Source organism: Arvicola amphibius, chromosome 4 (assembly GCF_903992535.2).
Source record: "Arvicola amphibius chromosome 4, mArvAmp1.2, whole genome shotgun sequence".
Taxonomy (NCBI): Eukaryota; Metazoa; Chordata; class Mammalia; order Rodentia; family Cricetidae; genus Arvicola; species Arvicola amphibius.
In genome coordinates this window covers 60,145,908-60,160,909 of record NC_052050.1, presented here as the reverse complement: position 1 = coordinate 60,160,909, position 15,002 = coordinate 60,145,908, and the positions used below count along the sequence as shown (strand labels likewise).

Below are 15,002 nucleotides of genomic sequence, written 5' to 3'. Positions count from 1 at the left end.
GTCTGGCAAACAGCCAACTGAGGCCATGACTAGACTAGACCAGCAGGCCAGAACCATGGTAGCTAGTCCTACTATGGTGTGCATTCTCTTTCTGGCAGGATGACAGCTCTAGTGCCACTGTGCTGCAACAAGCTGCAGCAGCAGGGTGTCTGCAGCATGTGCCTGTCCCAGATACAGCAGCAGCTGCAGGCAAAGGCATATAAAGAGAGAACAGAAGTTGAAATTCTCATAATTTTAATGGTCAATAGCTTCCGGTTGGCTTCTGAATGGTATAGTTAAACAATATACTTAAGACACCCCCACAGCAAGTTCACACCCCTCAGTAAGTAGCGTTGGCTCCATCCATATTCCACTGCCCAGTCAGACTTCCACAGTCTGGGACCCACTCCTGGGTTATGGAAATAGACTTCTTATTGTAATGAGCTGAATAAACCCATACCCATGATCTGTTATTTCTGTTTAAAAATAACAAGTATTAAACCAAACACTTTCCCAGGTGCTGTTGCCTCACGGAGAAAACCCAAGGTGTTGCTGTAGGGGTCTGAGTCCTGTAGGCCCTGTGGTTCTGCTTCGCGTCCCACTCTCCTGCAGTCATACAGCGTAGAGCTCATAAATCTTCTTTACACAGTACACCAGGGCAGCCAGTGCTATTGTGTTGTGCAATCTCTTTCTGTGCAGGTCGTCCTTCCGAACCAGCACCACTGGTGTGGAGGAGGTGAGCGTATGCAGAGGCAGGCGGGACAGTTTATAGGCATCATACTCCACCTGGTACTTGCAGCAAGGGTCAAACTGCCAGGAGATCCCATAGAGGGTACAGCAGGTCAGGCTCAGCACACCAGCGGGCAGGGAGATGTAGTGGGAGTAATCCAGGGGCAGTGCCAATGGGGTGAAGAGGCAGGCAGTGCCAGCCAACACGGCCGTCTTGTGTAGGCAATTGCCCACAGTGATCCAACGTGCTGTCTCATCTCCAATTCGAGTGGGCTCTATCACAATGTACTTGTACTGGGCTTCCAGCGCCTGCTCCAGCTCATACTCAAACTGGTCCTGGGCATTCTCCCCACTGTAGATTTCATGCACTATGTAGCAGTCTGTGGCTGACAGGCTAACCCTTTAGTGGAGGGAAAAAGACAAGGAGGTTAGGTTGAACAGTCTAGCTTATTTGGACACGTGGGGTTTGGACAAGTGTTTGCCTCAGCCTCAAGGATATCCCACTTACAGGTTCATTTGCTTCAGAACCCAACCCACAAGACAGCAATTTTCCCCCCTGAAAGAAACAGGTGAAACAAAAAGGTCACAAAGGTGGCCTGGCATGGTTTTTTGATCCCAATACTTGTGAGGCAGAGGCAGGCATATCTCTGAGTTCAAAGCCAGTCTGGTCAACACAATGAGTTCCACACAGCCAGAACTACACAGTTACAATACTTTGTCTCGAAAATACCTCCCCCTCAGGCTGTACTCCCTGTACAGGGTAGAGTGTTGGGGGGGAACCCCATACCCAGACCAGCACCCCTTAATTAAAAAAAAGAGCACTGACTTGGATTCAGGCAATGCAAATGCTTTACCCCAAAACAGTGACTGTAATTAAACTGGGCTCAGGTAAGGATTAATTAAATCATATGCCCCTAGTCAGCTGTGCACCAGGGAGAAAGCTATTCTCTGGGGTGGAACTAAAAGCCTCAGCATGGGGAATGGAAATGGCTCAGAGGCAGAGCTTGCCTAATCTGCACAGGGCCCTGGCCTCCCCTATCACCACAAAAATAAAAAGCCACAACATGGGACATGGCCAAAGCAGCCAGCCCACTGGCATGCTATACTGTGTGCTGCCTGAGACCTCCCAGGGTGCTGAAGATCCCAACTGGAGAGCAGTATTTCCCCATTAAGGTCTTCTGTAGGATGTCTCCATCTAGAGCACATTCCAAGGGGAGGAAGGTGAGCAGGAAGCCTGCAGTTTGTTCACAACATGACACACTTATTTTCAGACACTTTAGCAAATAAGTAAGCTTGAGGAAGGGGTCAAAGAGTCGAGACCAGACAAGGTGGCACAAGCTTGCAATACCAACACTCAGGAGCCTGAGTCAGGAGGGTAAGAGGTCTACGTTATCTTGAGCTGCACAGGGAAACCCTGCCTCAAAACAACAACAGGTAGGTTTGTTTTGTTTTGTTTTTTAACACAGGGTTTCTCTGTGTACTAGCTCTTATAGACCACGCTGGCCTATAAGACAGAGATCTGCCTGCCTCTGCCTCCCTAGTGCTGGGATTTAAAGGTGCGCGCCAACACCACCCAGCCTGGTAAGAGATTCTTTAAGCGGGTGCACTCCTGGTCAAGAGATTCCCTTTGTGATCTCATGGCCATAAGCCAATAAAAGTCAAAGTGCCAATTTATATGTCCATCTGTGAAACCATGACTCTAGCCAGAGCTACGTCCAAGTCATCCACAAGTCCTGCCGCTTTCAAAGTGGACACAGGGCACATTCCTGTGCACAGAGAATCTGAGGCAAGCCCTCTCCCCTGTGGAACACTCAAGACAAAATGTAGGTTCAAGCTGGGACTGCAGTGCCCTTACAATGCCAGCCAACTTTAGTTTCATGGCCTTCTCTACCCTGTAGGCACGTGACCAGCCTGAACACAGGGAAACAATTTGTGTCAGTAAAGCACACTCAGCACCTCTGACAGATTGCTTGTCATAAAAACGTATCACTAGGCAGATAGCACTTCTGACCTCTGCCTGGCCAGTCCCCAGCACCTTCTGCATGCCTAGCCGGCACCCAGTCTACCCAGGCCAGGTTGAGAGCCCAGTCCTTGCTATTTGTCAAGGCAGATGAATGGGCATGTTCATGATTATAGACAGACATGTCTAGAAACACAAGGCCAGTGGTCCATAATATGGGGTGCCATGAAGCAAATGCAGCCAGTGAAGAGCTGAGTCAGTGGGTCAAGACTCTCAAGGTCCTCACCGCAGGCAGTTTTTTTTTTTTTTTTTTTTTTTTTTTTTTTTTTTTTTTTTTGGTTTTTCGAGACAGGGTTTCTCTGTGGCTTTGGAGCCTATCCTGGAACTAGCTCTGTAGACCAGGCTGGTCTCGAACTCACAGAGATCCGCCTGCCTCTGCCTCCCGAGTGCTGGGATTAAAGGCGTGTGCCACCATTGCCCGACACCGCAGGCAGTTTTGTGAACGTCATAGCCTGCAGCAGTTATAGACAGCCGTGCCCACCCAATCCTCACGTACTGAGCTGATTCTGTAAACATGCTCACCAACGCCTTTTCCCACCCACTCTGGACTAGGCCCAACTACACAGCATGAAACAAAAGCAAAGCAAGTCAGCAGAGGAAGCAGGAGTCTCTGCAGTTACCAGAGACATCAATTCTATAGGAACAGTCATTTAAGAAAAGTAGTCCTGGGCATCCTTTGGGATGATAGAATCCCGGAAGAAAATGGTTACATCCAAACCAATCATTCATGAAGCCCAGGTCCTCTATGTTGAAGTGCATGGGACCAGACAAGATGCCAGCACCTTACTTTGTTATGCACTGGTAAGAGGGAGTCCTGCAAACCATGGCTGGTGTGGTTTTTTTTTTTTATCGTTTTTTTTGAGACAAGGTTCCTCTGGGTAGCCCTCATCACGAAACTCAGAGATCAGCCAGCTCTGCCTTAAATGCTGGGATTAAAGGCCTGCACCACAACCTGCTCCATTTTTATTTTTTTTTAAACAGGGTCTCTCACTGACCCTGAAGTTTGCCAATTGGCTTGACTGGCTTCAGGGATCCACTTGCCTCTTCCCCTCCCAGCACTGGGGTTACAGGCTGCCACATCCAGTTTTCATCTCGGTGCCCCTCCTGCAAGCAGAGCGAGCACTTTATCCACAGAACCATCTTCTCAGCCTCTGTAGGGTATTAATTTAGTTATCTACCTGTTTACATAAAAGCACCTGAATATCTAGGAGGCAAGGAGGTCTGAGAATAAGGCTATCATTAGGAGGGAACTGGGTGGCCAGGAGAAGGAAAGGGAGTCACTTTTCACTAAATGGCCTACACCTGGTCCAACCTCTGGAGCTTAATTAAGAACACTGTGCTGCCGGGTGGTGGAGGTACACGCCTTTAAGGCCAGCACTCGGGAGGCAGAGGCAGGTGGACCTCTGGGAGTTCAAGGCCAGCCTGATCTAACAAGAGCTAGCTAGTTCCAGGACAGGCTCCAAAGCTACAGCAAAATTTTGTCTCAGAAAGAAAGGGGGGTGGAGGGAGGAACACTTTGCTGACACTTGAGCCTTCAGTGGAGCAGGTGGCAACCTTGCTCCAGGACCTCAGGTCATGGGTCTGGACGCCCAGGGTTATTAACCAGCGTTGGGAAGGGGAGAGGGATAGTTAGCAGAGGAGTCACTTGGAAATGCTGGCACTGCAGCCAGCTGTAAGGAAAACTCTAAAGTCCATATTCTGTCCTCTCTGGGATACAGGTGCCCTGAGAATGTCTGGTAGGCTGTGCAGAGGGCTCTGTAATCCCTGTCTCACTCCCACCCAAGGTCAAATCTCAAATGTCAATCTTCCCAAGTCTAAAAACACCTGTTCAAGAGCTGATGCTTGCTAAGTGAGAAAGAACTAACTGGGCTGCCCACTACCCAGGCAGAGGACGGCACAGCACCCTGAAATGGGGGTGCAAGCAGCAGGCTCCTCTCATGCATCACTTGGCACAAAACTAGTAAGCTCTGTCATTCAAGCCTGTCTTCAATTGTCAACCATGAAGAGTAAGGAAATGAGGCTTCATAATCAAGGAGCAAGGAGGGCTCCACTTGAGGGGACTATGTGGGGCAAGGCAGTTAAGTGGTAAGTACAAGTTTTTTTTTTTTTGGGGGGGGTTCTTGTTGCTGCAAACACAGTATCACTGGCTGGTCTTGAACTCACAGGGATCTGCCTGCCTCTGCCTCCTGAGTTCTGGGATTAAAGATGGGAGTCACCAGGCCTGCTTGGCTTAAGTACAAGTTTTATTATCTGTGATAAAATATACATAACAAAATGTAGTGCCTTGTTAAATACAGCTACATTATTAAAAGACTAATCTCCATAAGGTGTAAATCCAAAGTCAAACCCACTGAACTAGTCCCTAATACCACAGCCCTGGTAGGTTTTCTTCTTTTGGAGACAGGGTCTCACTTTGTAATCCTAGTTGTTCTGGAACTTGCTATACAGACAAGGCTGGCCTTGAACTCTGCCTCTTGAATGCTGGGATTAAAGGTGTACACCATCAAGTCTGGCTAATACTTCGTTGTTTTGTATAAGTGTACATGCATGGAAGTCACAGAACAATTCACAGGTATCAGTTCTCTCCTACCCTTATGTGGTTCTAGGGATAAACCTCTCATGGGGCAAATATTTTTACCTGCTGAGCCATCTATTTGCCCACACCATTTCCTGTTTCAATTTTTTTTAAATTTATTTTTATTTTATGTGCATTGGTATTTTGCACACACACGCGCGCACACACACAAACACAAATGTGAGGGTGTCAGATCTTGGGAATTGAACCCTCGTCCTCTGGAAGAGCAGTCAGTCAGTGCTCTTAACCGCTCAGCCACTTCTGTAGCCCTGCTTTCAATTCTTTTGGACAAACACCCAGAGTTGCCAGGCACTTGTGAAACTTAAGTAAAATGTGCTGTCTTTTCTGTCAGAGGAGTAAATGAAACAAAGGAAGTTTCCATATTAGCTACACCAGCATCTTTTGTTCTGGGCTTGACTTTGCCCCCCCACGGGGTCCTGCCTGTGAGCTTACTCTTTCTAGTTCTAGAGCTGTGGGATGACAAGCCCACACCTAACATATGACTAAAATCAAAGTATATGCTCTAAGACTGTGCGCCTCCTGTTCTCAAAAATTACACTTCCCTTATCAACAGTGTTATGTTTACATTACCAGATGCCGTAATGTGAGGCTCTGCTGCCTATGCTTGCCTGCACATCTGGCTCGATATGCAGCTGGACACCCTTCTGCAGAAGCTTTTTTTTTTCCACTGTATGGTCATTTCCCTGAGACCCCAGACCCATTTTTAACACCACCAAACCAAAAGTTTGCCATGTGACTAGGTTGGTTGGCTAACAGGCCTTGAGAATTTACCTATCTCTCTGCCTACCCCTCCAAATGCTGAGGGAACAGGTATACACAGTCATGCCCAGTCTTTTATGTGAGCGCTAAGAATCTGAACTCAAGTACTTATGCTTGCAACAAAAGCACTCTTACCCACTCGAGCTACCTCCCCAGCCCACGCTTCTTTCATAATAGAAAACAAATTTTTCTTAAAAAGAAAAATCTTAACTGGGCATGGTGGAGACATAATTGTAGTACCAGCTATCCAGAGGCTAAGGCAAGCAGATCTCTTGAGTTTGAGGGCAGCCTGCTCTACAGAGCGAGTTTCAGGACAGCTAGGGCCACAAGGAGAAACCCTGCTTCAAAACAAAACAAAAAACCCAACAAATAAAAAAAAGACGATTATGAGTTCCAAGCCAGTCTGGAGATACATAGCAAGACTCCTTTCCCAAGGAGAAACTAAAGTCAAGCTGGGAATGTGGCATGGTGGAGAGAGTACTTGTGGAAGGCCAGGTAACCTCTGCCACACAACCAAGTTCAATGCAAGAAGCCTGGTTACAGGAGAACCCTGCCTCACAACCAAACAAAAGTCAACAAATCTTGTACCCCTTAGCACAGAGACCAGATACCAATGGAACTACCACTGCTAAGGCAAGCAACAAGTGGCTAACCTCCCACCCTGGTATCTGTTCTGTGCCTAAAGCCACAGAAGCAAGCTCCCAGGGTCTCCTAGCTATGTTATACTGGCCTCATCCCACAATCCTGATAAGAGGACAATTTTGTATCCTGGGGGTGGGATGGGGTGGTGGGTATCTCTCTAGACCTAGAACTCAACCTGATGTTCCACTTCCTAGACCCCAGATTCCCAAGCAGGGCTCAAATGGAAAGTCACACCTAGGCTAGCAACTGGTGCTTGTTACTTTTTTTTAAACAACTGAAGCCATTCCCATCAAAGCATCCCTATCTAGCTCTGCCTGAATGAAGTAGGTGCCCAAGAAATGTCTGTAATGAGGGACAGGAGAGAAAAACTATTGTGGCAATTACAGTGTCTGGGGCCTGATAATGTATAGCAGAGCCAGTGGTCAAGCTGCCTTTTGTTTGTGTTCAGACCTGGCCTCACTATGTAACTGTCTCCCCAACGCTGGGATGACGGGTATGTGCCATCACAACTATCACACCACTTTTTTTTTTTTTTTGGTTTTTCGAGACAGGGTTTCTCTGCAGCTTTTTTAGAGCCTGTCCTGGAACTAGCTCTTGTAGACCAGGTTGGCCTCGAACTCACAAGAGATCCTCCTGCCTCTGCCTCCCGAGTGCTGGGATTAAAGGCGTGCGCCACCACCGCCCGGCTATCACACCACTTTTAACCACTGAGCCAAAACAGATTTTTAAAAATTATTGTTTATTTGTGTGTGTGTGTGGTAGTCTGTATATGTGCATGTATCTGAGGTTAGTGCTGTCCCCTGGAGCTAGAGTTCCAAGCAGATGTAGCTGCCTGATGTGTGTGGCTAGGAATTGAACTCAGGGTCCTCTGCAAGAATACATGTTTTTAAAACAATAATGCCACCTCTCCAGTTTCAAAGACCGATTTTTAAAACACACATATATATGAATACATTTTATCTTTTATGTATGAAAGTTTTGCCTACATGTATGTCAGTGCACCATGTGCGCAATAACCCAAGGAGGACAGAAACCATGTGATATGGGATTTCCCTCTGTATGTTATGATTACCATTAATGAATAAAGAAACTGTCTTGGGGGCTGGAGAGATGGCTCAACGGTTAAGAGCACTGGCTGCTCCTCCGGAAGTCCTGAGTCCAATTCCCAGCAACCACATGGTGGATCACAACCATATGCGGTGAGATCTGGTGCCCTCTTCTGGCATGCAGGCATACATCGAGGCAGGGCGTATATATACATAATAAATAAAATTTAAAAAAGGAAAAAGAAAAAGAAACTGTCTTGGGCCTGCGCGCAGGGAATAGAGGTGGGGGCGGAGAAGGGGGACGGGATACAACGACTAAACTGAATGTTGGGAAAAAGGAAGGATGGGGTCAGAGAGAAGCCACAGCCACATGGCAATACACAGATTAATAGAAATGGGTTAAATCAACACGTAAGAGTTAGCCAATAAGAAGCTAGAGCTAATGGGCCTAGCAGTGACTTAAATAATAACAGTTCTGTGTGATTAATTTCGGGGGCTAAATGGCTGGGAACAAACAAGTGGCCTTGGCCAACAAACTGGCACACCAACATGGTGGACTAAAATCCACATAAAACCTGAGAAAGCTTGGAAAGGAATCCTAGACACAAAAGAACAAAGTCCTGTGTGATTATTTCGGGGCTAAGCAGTCATGAACCAACAAGCGGCCTCCTTACAATAACCGTGGATGCTCGGAATTAAACATAGGTCCTCTGAAGAGCAGCCAGTGCTCATAAATTTAGCTGAGCCATCTCTCCCCTTGGCATGTGTGTCCCCAACACTGAGGCAGAAGAGCTTCTCAGTCACCAGACCACGGGGAGACCTCTCACAGGAGCAAAGTGTCAGGTTCCCTTTGAAATAGCCTAGTCTGGGTCTCCCTGTTGTCTGCAGCACAGGGTCAATTGTTTGATCTTTCTGCATTCTTGTTTTTTTAAATTTTGTTTTGTTTTTCAAAGACAGGTTTCTTTTTTTTCCTTCCTTCCTTCCTTCCTTCCTTCCTTCCTTCCTTCCTTCCTTCCTTCCTTCCTTTCTTTCTTTCTTTCTTTCTTTCTTTCTTTCTTTCTTGAGACAGGGTTTCTTTGTAGCTTTGGAGCCTGTCCTGGAACCAGCTCTTATAGACCAGGCTGGCCTCGAACTCACGGGGATACACCTTCCTCCGCCTCCCAAGGGCTGGGATTAAAGGCGTGCACGACCACGGCCCGACTCTTTCTGCATTCTTTCATTCCCAGAAAGTCATGTTTGGTTATCCAGAAATGTGTTTTCTGGACCTGGGGGCGGAGGTGGAATGCAATATCATAAGAAACTGCACAAGTGATCATGTTTTCAGAGCAAAAAGTAGTGAGTTCCAGGAGAGTTTGGGCTACCTTGAGAGACCCTGTCTCAAAAAAAGCAAAACAAAACAGAAAAGCAACCTGACCAACGACTCTATTTTCAGGTCCTAGATACCTTAAATGTCACAAGATTTTCTCTTCCTATCCCTCATTACAAACATTCTTGGGAACCTGTCACTCACAGGGAGTGTTAGATGGGGATGCCTTGATGAAGAAGACATCCTCATTTGTTTAAAAAACAAACAAACAAACAAACAAACAAAAACCAAACAAATACCAGTTGCTAGTTTAGATGTGAGTTTCCATCTGAACCCTGCCTGGAAATCTGGGGCCTAGGAAGTATACCGTCAGATTGCATTCTTCTGGGTCTGGAGAGACCCTCTCCCTACCAAATGGCACAGAGTTTGCGTGAATAAAACAAGGAAACAGAACCATCCTCTTCTCAGCAGGACTGTAGGATGAGGAGACCATTAACTGTCACAATAGTGCTGCCCTTGCAGAGAACACCAGTTCCCAACACCCACATGAGGTTGCTCACAACCACCTGCAACTCAAATTCAAGATCAAATGGTTTCTTCTGGATGCCACAGGCACCCACTGGAACACACCATTAAAACAAATCTTGCCTGGCAGTGGTGCACGCCTTTAATCCCAGCACTCCGATGGTAAACTTGGTCTACAGAGTGAGTCCCAGGATGGCCAGGGCTACACAGAGAAACCCTGCCTTGAAAAACCAACCAAACAAAAACATCCAAAACCAAAACCCCACAAATCTGTGTTTTTACAATTATATTTCATATAATACTATTATATGAAAATCTCCTGTCCCTCCACCTGCCCCACTTCCCCTAGCCTCCCCCACTGTTGTCCCTCAAGTTTACTCTCATTTAAGCCCAAGGGCAAAATACTTTGCTATCCTGAGTCAATTTCCCTGTTTTCCCAAAGCACTGAATAATCTGGCTGGGCGCAAAAATCAAAGAGGGCAGTAGTAAAACACTTGCAGCTGTTTAAATGTAAATTAATTACTCAATAAAGTAAAAACCTCAACTCCTCTGGCACAGTAAACACTTCAAGCACTGACAGACAGGTAACTAGTGTTAACCCCAATGATCAGCAGAGATGCCAGACTGCATAGCTTTCATCTGAAGAATGGTGGGGAAAATTTGTGGGCTACTGCCTTTTCCCAGGAGCTCTGTGCCCATCACAGTTGCTGTCGGCACCAGGAGGCAGTAAGAAGGTTCCCTCTGTGTACGCTGGCTCCTAAATCACACTTCCCACCCCACCCACAGCTCTTCACACACTCAAGAACAAATCATGCCCAACCCAAGCTAGGCAAGCGCAGCCTCAGCCCTTCCTCCTCTTAGACACTATCAACTCTGCTTTTCTCAGAGGTGGGACCCACTGAGATGAGCCTGCAGAACTTGACTTGTCCACAGAAGCAGAAATCAAGGCAACTGGAACCCAGACTGCTTGAGTAAAACCCAGGACATCAGAAATAACAGCCCAAAGGCTGGACCAAGGCACAGTGGTCGACTTACACAATCAGATCTGTGAGCAGAACATGTGGCTCAATCGTAAGTGCTGTCACCTCTCACTAGCCAACAGAGCTAGCAGAGCCCCAACCCTCACACGGGGGCTATACAGCAAGAAACTTTGGTGTATGACCCAGGCCTGCTTACCTCACCCAGACCAGGAAAAAAGAAAACTGCCATATACCCGAGCCAGCATGGGAACCTCTTAAAATAGGAAATGCCTCAAATTCCTGGAGCCCCTAGCTCTAAAATGGAAGATCAGAACAGAAAGGGGGGTCTATCACCCCAGAAATGTAAACCAACCTGTCCACATGGCTTTTTAGGTGGAGTAGGCACTAACTCTACATGGCCCCTGGGACCTCATATCCCTGTGATCACAAATATGACAGTCTTCCAAGAGGTGGAAAGAATGTGGAGGGAACACTGTAATAACGGACTGCCTAGCAAATGCACAGAACTGGAGCCTAGCAAATGCACAGAACAGGAGAAAGCTTGAATATCTCAGGCTGTCCTGTATCAAACACATATCAAGTATCTTCATAAGATCAGAAAAAAAAAAAGGAATTCAGAGTGCAGGGCTATACTCACATTCCAACAATCATGGAGATCTCAGGGATGCTCAGGGGCCCCGAGAGCAGCACCAAGAAGCCCAAGAAAGGATAGGCAGGGCTGTCTGAGAGCTTGTCCAGGCTGGCACACAGGTGGCAGAATACAGATACCTGCTCTGCTTTCCTAGATGGGTAAGTGTGCCTCAAAGAGGCAGCAGGACAAACGGCAATCTGTTTGCTGTACTTGCTGTCAGTATGCTCAATTTTGGACAAGAATTCAGGTTACAGTTCAGAGTTTGATGTTCTTCATTACAAATACTGTTGTTTCCCTAGATTTAATGAAGTGGAGAGAAAAATCAACACATAAGCAGCTCTCAGTTTGCTCCTTTCCCCCTCCAATTTCAGTCTAGATCAGCACTGTCCCTAGCTACTTACTGAGCTGATGGAAAAGTTTTCTCTATGCTTAGCCATTAGTCCAAAGTGAGTACCGGGCAACCAAAACATGGTCTGTGATTTAAGAGCTAAACTTTTCATTGTATTTAATTTTAACATCAGTGTAACCATCATATATGTATGGCTAGCAGCTACTGAACTGCTGCAAGGGCTGTCACTCAGCTCTAGTACTAGCCTGTGTTTCTGGAATTAAGAAGCAGGCAAAGCAAGAACCACTGCACACTATGCTGCCAACCAGCATCAAGCAAGGAATTAAATACAACATATGCTCGAGTATGCAGCCACTGGCAAATACATCTGTTCAAAGCAATGCCCACTCCAGCCCTTGCCACAAACCACACAGCAGCTCCTTCAGTTTCAGCAGAGGGCAGGCGGCAAGGTGTGTGCAACTCTAAAGTACTTTTTGTTTTCTCAAGACAGGGTTTCTCTGTAGCTTTGGAGCCTGTCCTGGAGATAGCTCTTGTAGACCAGGCTGGCCTCGAACTCACAGAGATCTGCCTGCCTCTGCCTCCTGAGTGCTGGGATTAAAGGTGTGCACCATCACCGCATGGCTCTGAAGTACTCTTAACATGAAGCTGAAATTTGAGTCAGTCCAAATGTGACATGGAACAAAGTCACTTAGGAGCCATAAACAGTTTACTTGTGTCATGAGAGCCAATAATACACTCAGTCCTCACAATCTATGGTGCTGAGCATACAATTATTCTGGTCTGTTCCACCCAGTCAGGCCGCCAAGTGAGCAGGAATGGAGGTCTGCCCAGAAGTCAGCTTGCTAGCCAGGGGGAGTTATGTTTCCATACACTGCTCAGAGAGGGAGGACCTTAAGGAGATGGGATCCTGAGAACAAGTCCTTTGGAAGGGCCTTCCCACAAAGGCAGACAGAGGGGTAAGCCTCTAGTCACTACACATTACCTACCAGGAGGGCAGATGGTAGTGACTCTCACATCATAAAATCTGATGCCCCATTCCTGGCAGACACACAACATCTGCATGCATGGGTAGAACCTGCAGTTCCTGGCCAAAGGTCACCACCTGTACACCTACAGGACCCCATGCAGTTAACCTCAATTAGTCAAGTTCTCAGGTGAGGAACTAAACAGAAGTTGTTCTGAAGAGAGTCAACTACTATCTAGTTTAACAGTGAAATCTGTCAGCATTTGACTTAAATTCCCTTAAAAGCTGAAGCTCAATCAAGGACTGGACTCCTACTATGGGAAGCTGGCTGACAAACTGGTTTAAATTAATATTTGCTTCAAGTCAAAGGAAAAAAAGTTCTCTATTTTTTTAGGTAGGCTATATAGCACAAAGCTCTTGTCCCATGCTTGAGGTATCCATATGTGGCCCTTTCAGTCTGTATCCCAGAGTAAGAGTATAGTAGGGTGTGGTGACCCACACCTTTAATCCCACACTTGGGAGGCAGAGGCAGACTTAGCTCTGTGAGTTCAAGGCCAACCCTGTCTATAAGGCGAGTTGCAGGACAGCTAGAACTACATAGAGAGATCTTGACTCTAAGAAATGAGTAGAAGTATTTTTATCTGACATTGGGTCTTCTGGGAAGGTTCTTTCCTGTTACTAAGGGGCTGAAATTAAATATAATGAAAGTGTTCCTTAGGGTTTAAGGACATGAAAAACAACAAAACTGTCACTTTTGGTGTTCTTATCTAAGAAGTAAGTGAAAGTTAGAAAAACCACTCCTTGCCACTGCTTTCCCAAGGAACGGTAAATGCAGACTAGATTATTTTTCATAAGCAAACAAGAATAAAACCAAGGCTATCACTACTGCCAAGCATGAAGAATCGTGTGGGATGGGAAAGCTCTATAGGCAACAGCAAGGAACATGGGATGCACCAGTCAAAAACGAACAATGCAGATTAGTTGAGACAGAACTTTTATGTTTAATAGTATTCATCGGAAAAGAAAAATATAGCCAGGTTTACTTTTCAACATCCACAGTAAAATGCGAAGGCTTTTGCAAAACGAACTGGGCAGTTTAGTAGTTTCATCGATATACAGTAGCCTTCTCCCCAAACTTCTAGTGGCTGAACAGTTTCTAGTAACCTATTAGCTAAAAATACTCCCCAGGAGGAAAACCCCACAAGTTCAACATGAAACACGCCAACTACTCTCATCTTCGGGCAATCACCGGGACGAAACAAACCCCTAGCGCCCCCAAACGCCTCCAGTAGAAAAGGTCACTTTAAAGGACTCAGGGCAGAACCGCTTGCTGAGAACCCTCAGGAGTGGCGATGACGGCCCGCTCCGAAGGCGTCCAGGCGCAGGCCCTTGGAGGCGCGCCCGGCACGCGGCTGCTCTCAGCAAACGCCCCTAGCAGCACACCGCCCGGCGAACCTCTGCCCTCGTCCCCTTTCAGGAGCCCCTCCACGCCACGTCGGGCGCCCAGGCCCAGACAGCCACGTGCGCGAGCCAGCGGCCCAAAGCCTGCACGCCGCTCCGTAGGACAGCCTCGCGGCCCTGGGAGTCGCTCAACCCCGGTTCACGGACCGCCTATCGCGAGCCGCCACCCCTCCTAGTCGAGCTCCCCGCGCTCCCCGGCCGTCGCGCCGGCCTGCTCCTCCCACACCAGGGCCCCGCAAACTGGGCCCCGCGCGCAGAAGGCACACGATTCGGAGTCGCGCGTAGCACAGAAGCTTCGCCGACTCTAAGGTCGGCGGCCGCCCGCAGTCGCGAGCCCAGCTCACCTCTCTCGGGAGCCACCGCCGCCCGGACCCAGACGCCTCCTTCCCCACGCGGCCATCTTGGAGACTCTCGGCTTGTCGGGGGCTGGCGCCGACGCGGCTCGGGGCGCGCGCAGGCCGAAGGGAAACGTAGTCCGGTGAGCTGCTCGTACGCAGTGGCAGGCTGCGAGAGGACTACAATGCCCACAATGCCGCGCGCCGGAAGCCTGCTGCAAACTGCCGCGCGCAAGAGGGCGAAAGGTGGGCTCTGCCTGAGGAAAGAGTCTCTCGGTCGCAGTGTGCGAGTTGCTGCGCCCACCGCCTGAACGTCCTTGGGCGCCCTGAACGAGTGACCGAAGGAGAACAGAAAGAAAGCGCCTACTACTCCCAGAGCGCTTCGCGCGGCGACCCCGCCCTCACGGCCCGAGAGGCCCAACCCTTGGCCTCAGCCTTCTTGCCCTTCACTGTGGCCTCGGGCCGCCGGGGGCCTGGGTTTCTCTTATCTCACACTTTACAATGGCTTGAGCAGTTTAACCTCCTCCGTTTCTCTCTTCTCATCTGCAGACTAAAACTCGTGCGCCCCCAGTTTGAAGGTTACTCCTGCTTATGCAGTATCAACTGCTCCCCCCGCCTCCAGTCTGGCAAATTCAGAGATTTTTGAGGATCTGTAGATGTGCTTGACCCAAAATGCCTTT

General features: G+C 48.0%; 1 protein-coding gene across 2 annotated transcripts; it reads right to left on the bottom strand.

Moving 5' to 3' along the window:
* Positions 1-217: 217 nt before the first annotated feature.
* Positions 218-14,416, bottom strand: Tmem11 (transmembrane protein 11). Of its 2 annotated transcripts, XM_038329022.1 has the most exons (3): positions 14,332-14,416; positions 11,220-11,508; positions 218-1,108 (listed from the first exon to the last, which is right to left on the bottom strand). In XM_038329022.1, the coding sequence occupies exons 2-3, from the start codon at positions 11,231-11,233 to the stop codon at positions 592-594; spliced, it is 531 nt and encodes a 176-aa protein (XP_038184950.1). In that variant the 5' UTR covers positions 11,234-11,508; positions 14,332-14,416; the 3' UTR covers positions 218-591. The 2 variants fall into 2 exon arrangements, with proteins under 2 accessions (XP_038184950.1, XP_038184949.1); XM_038329021.1 differs by lacking the exon at positions 11,220-11,508 and having other exon boundaries at positions 14,332-14,412.
* Positions 14,417-15,002: the final 586 nt, after the last annotated feature.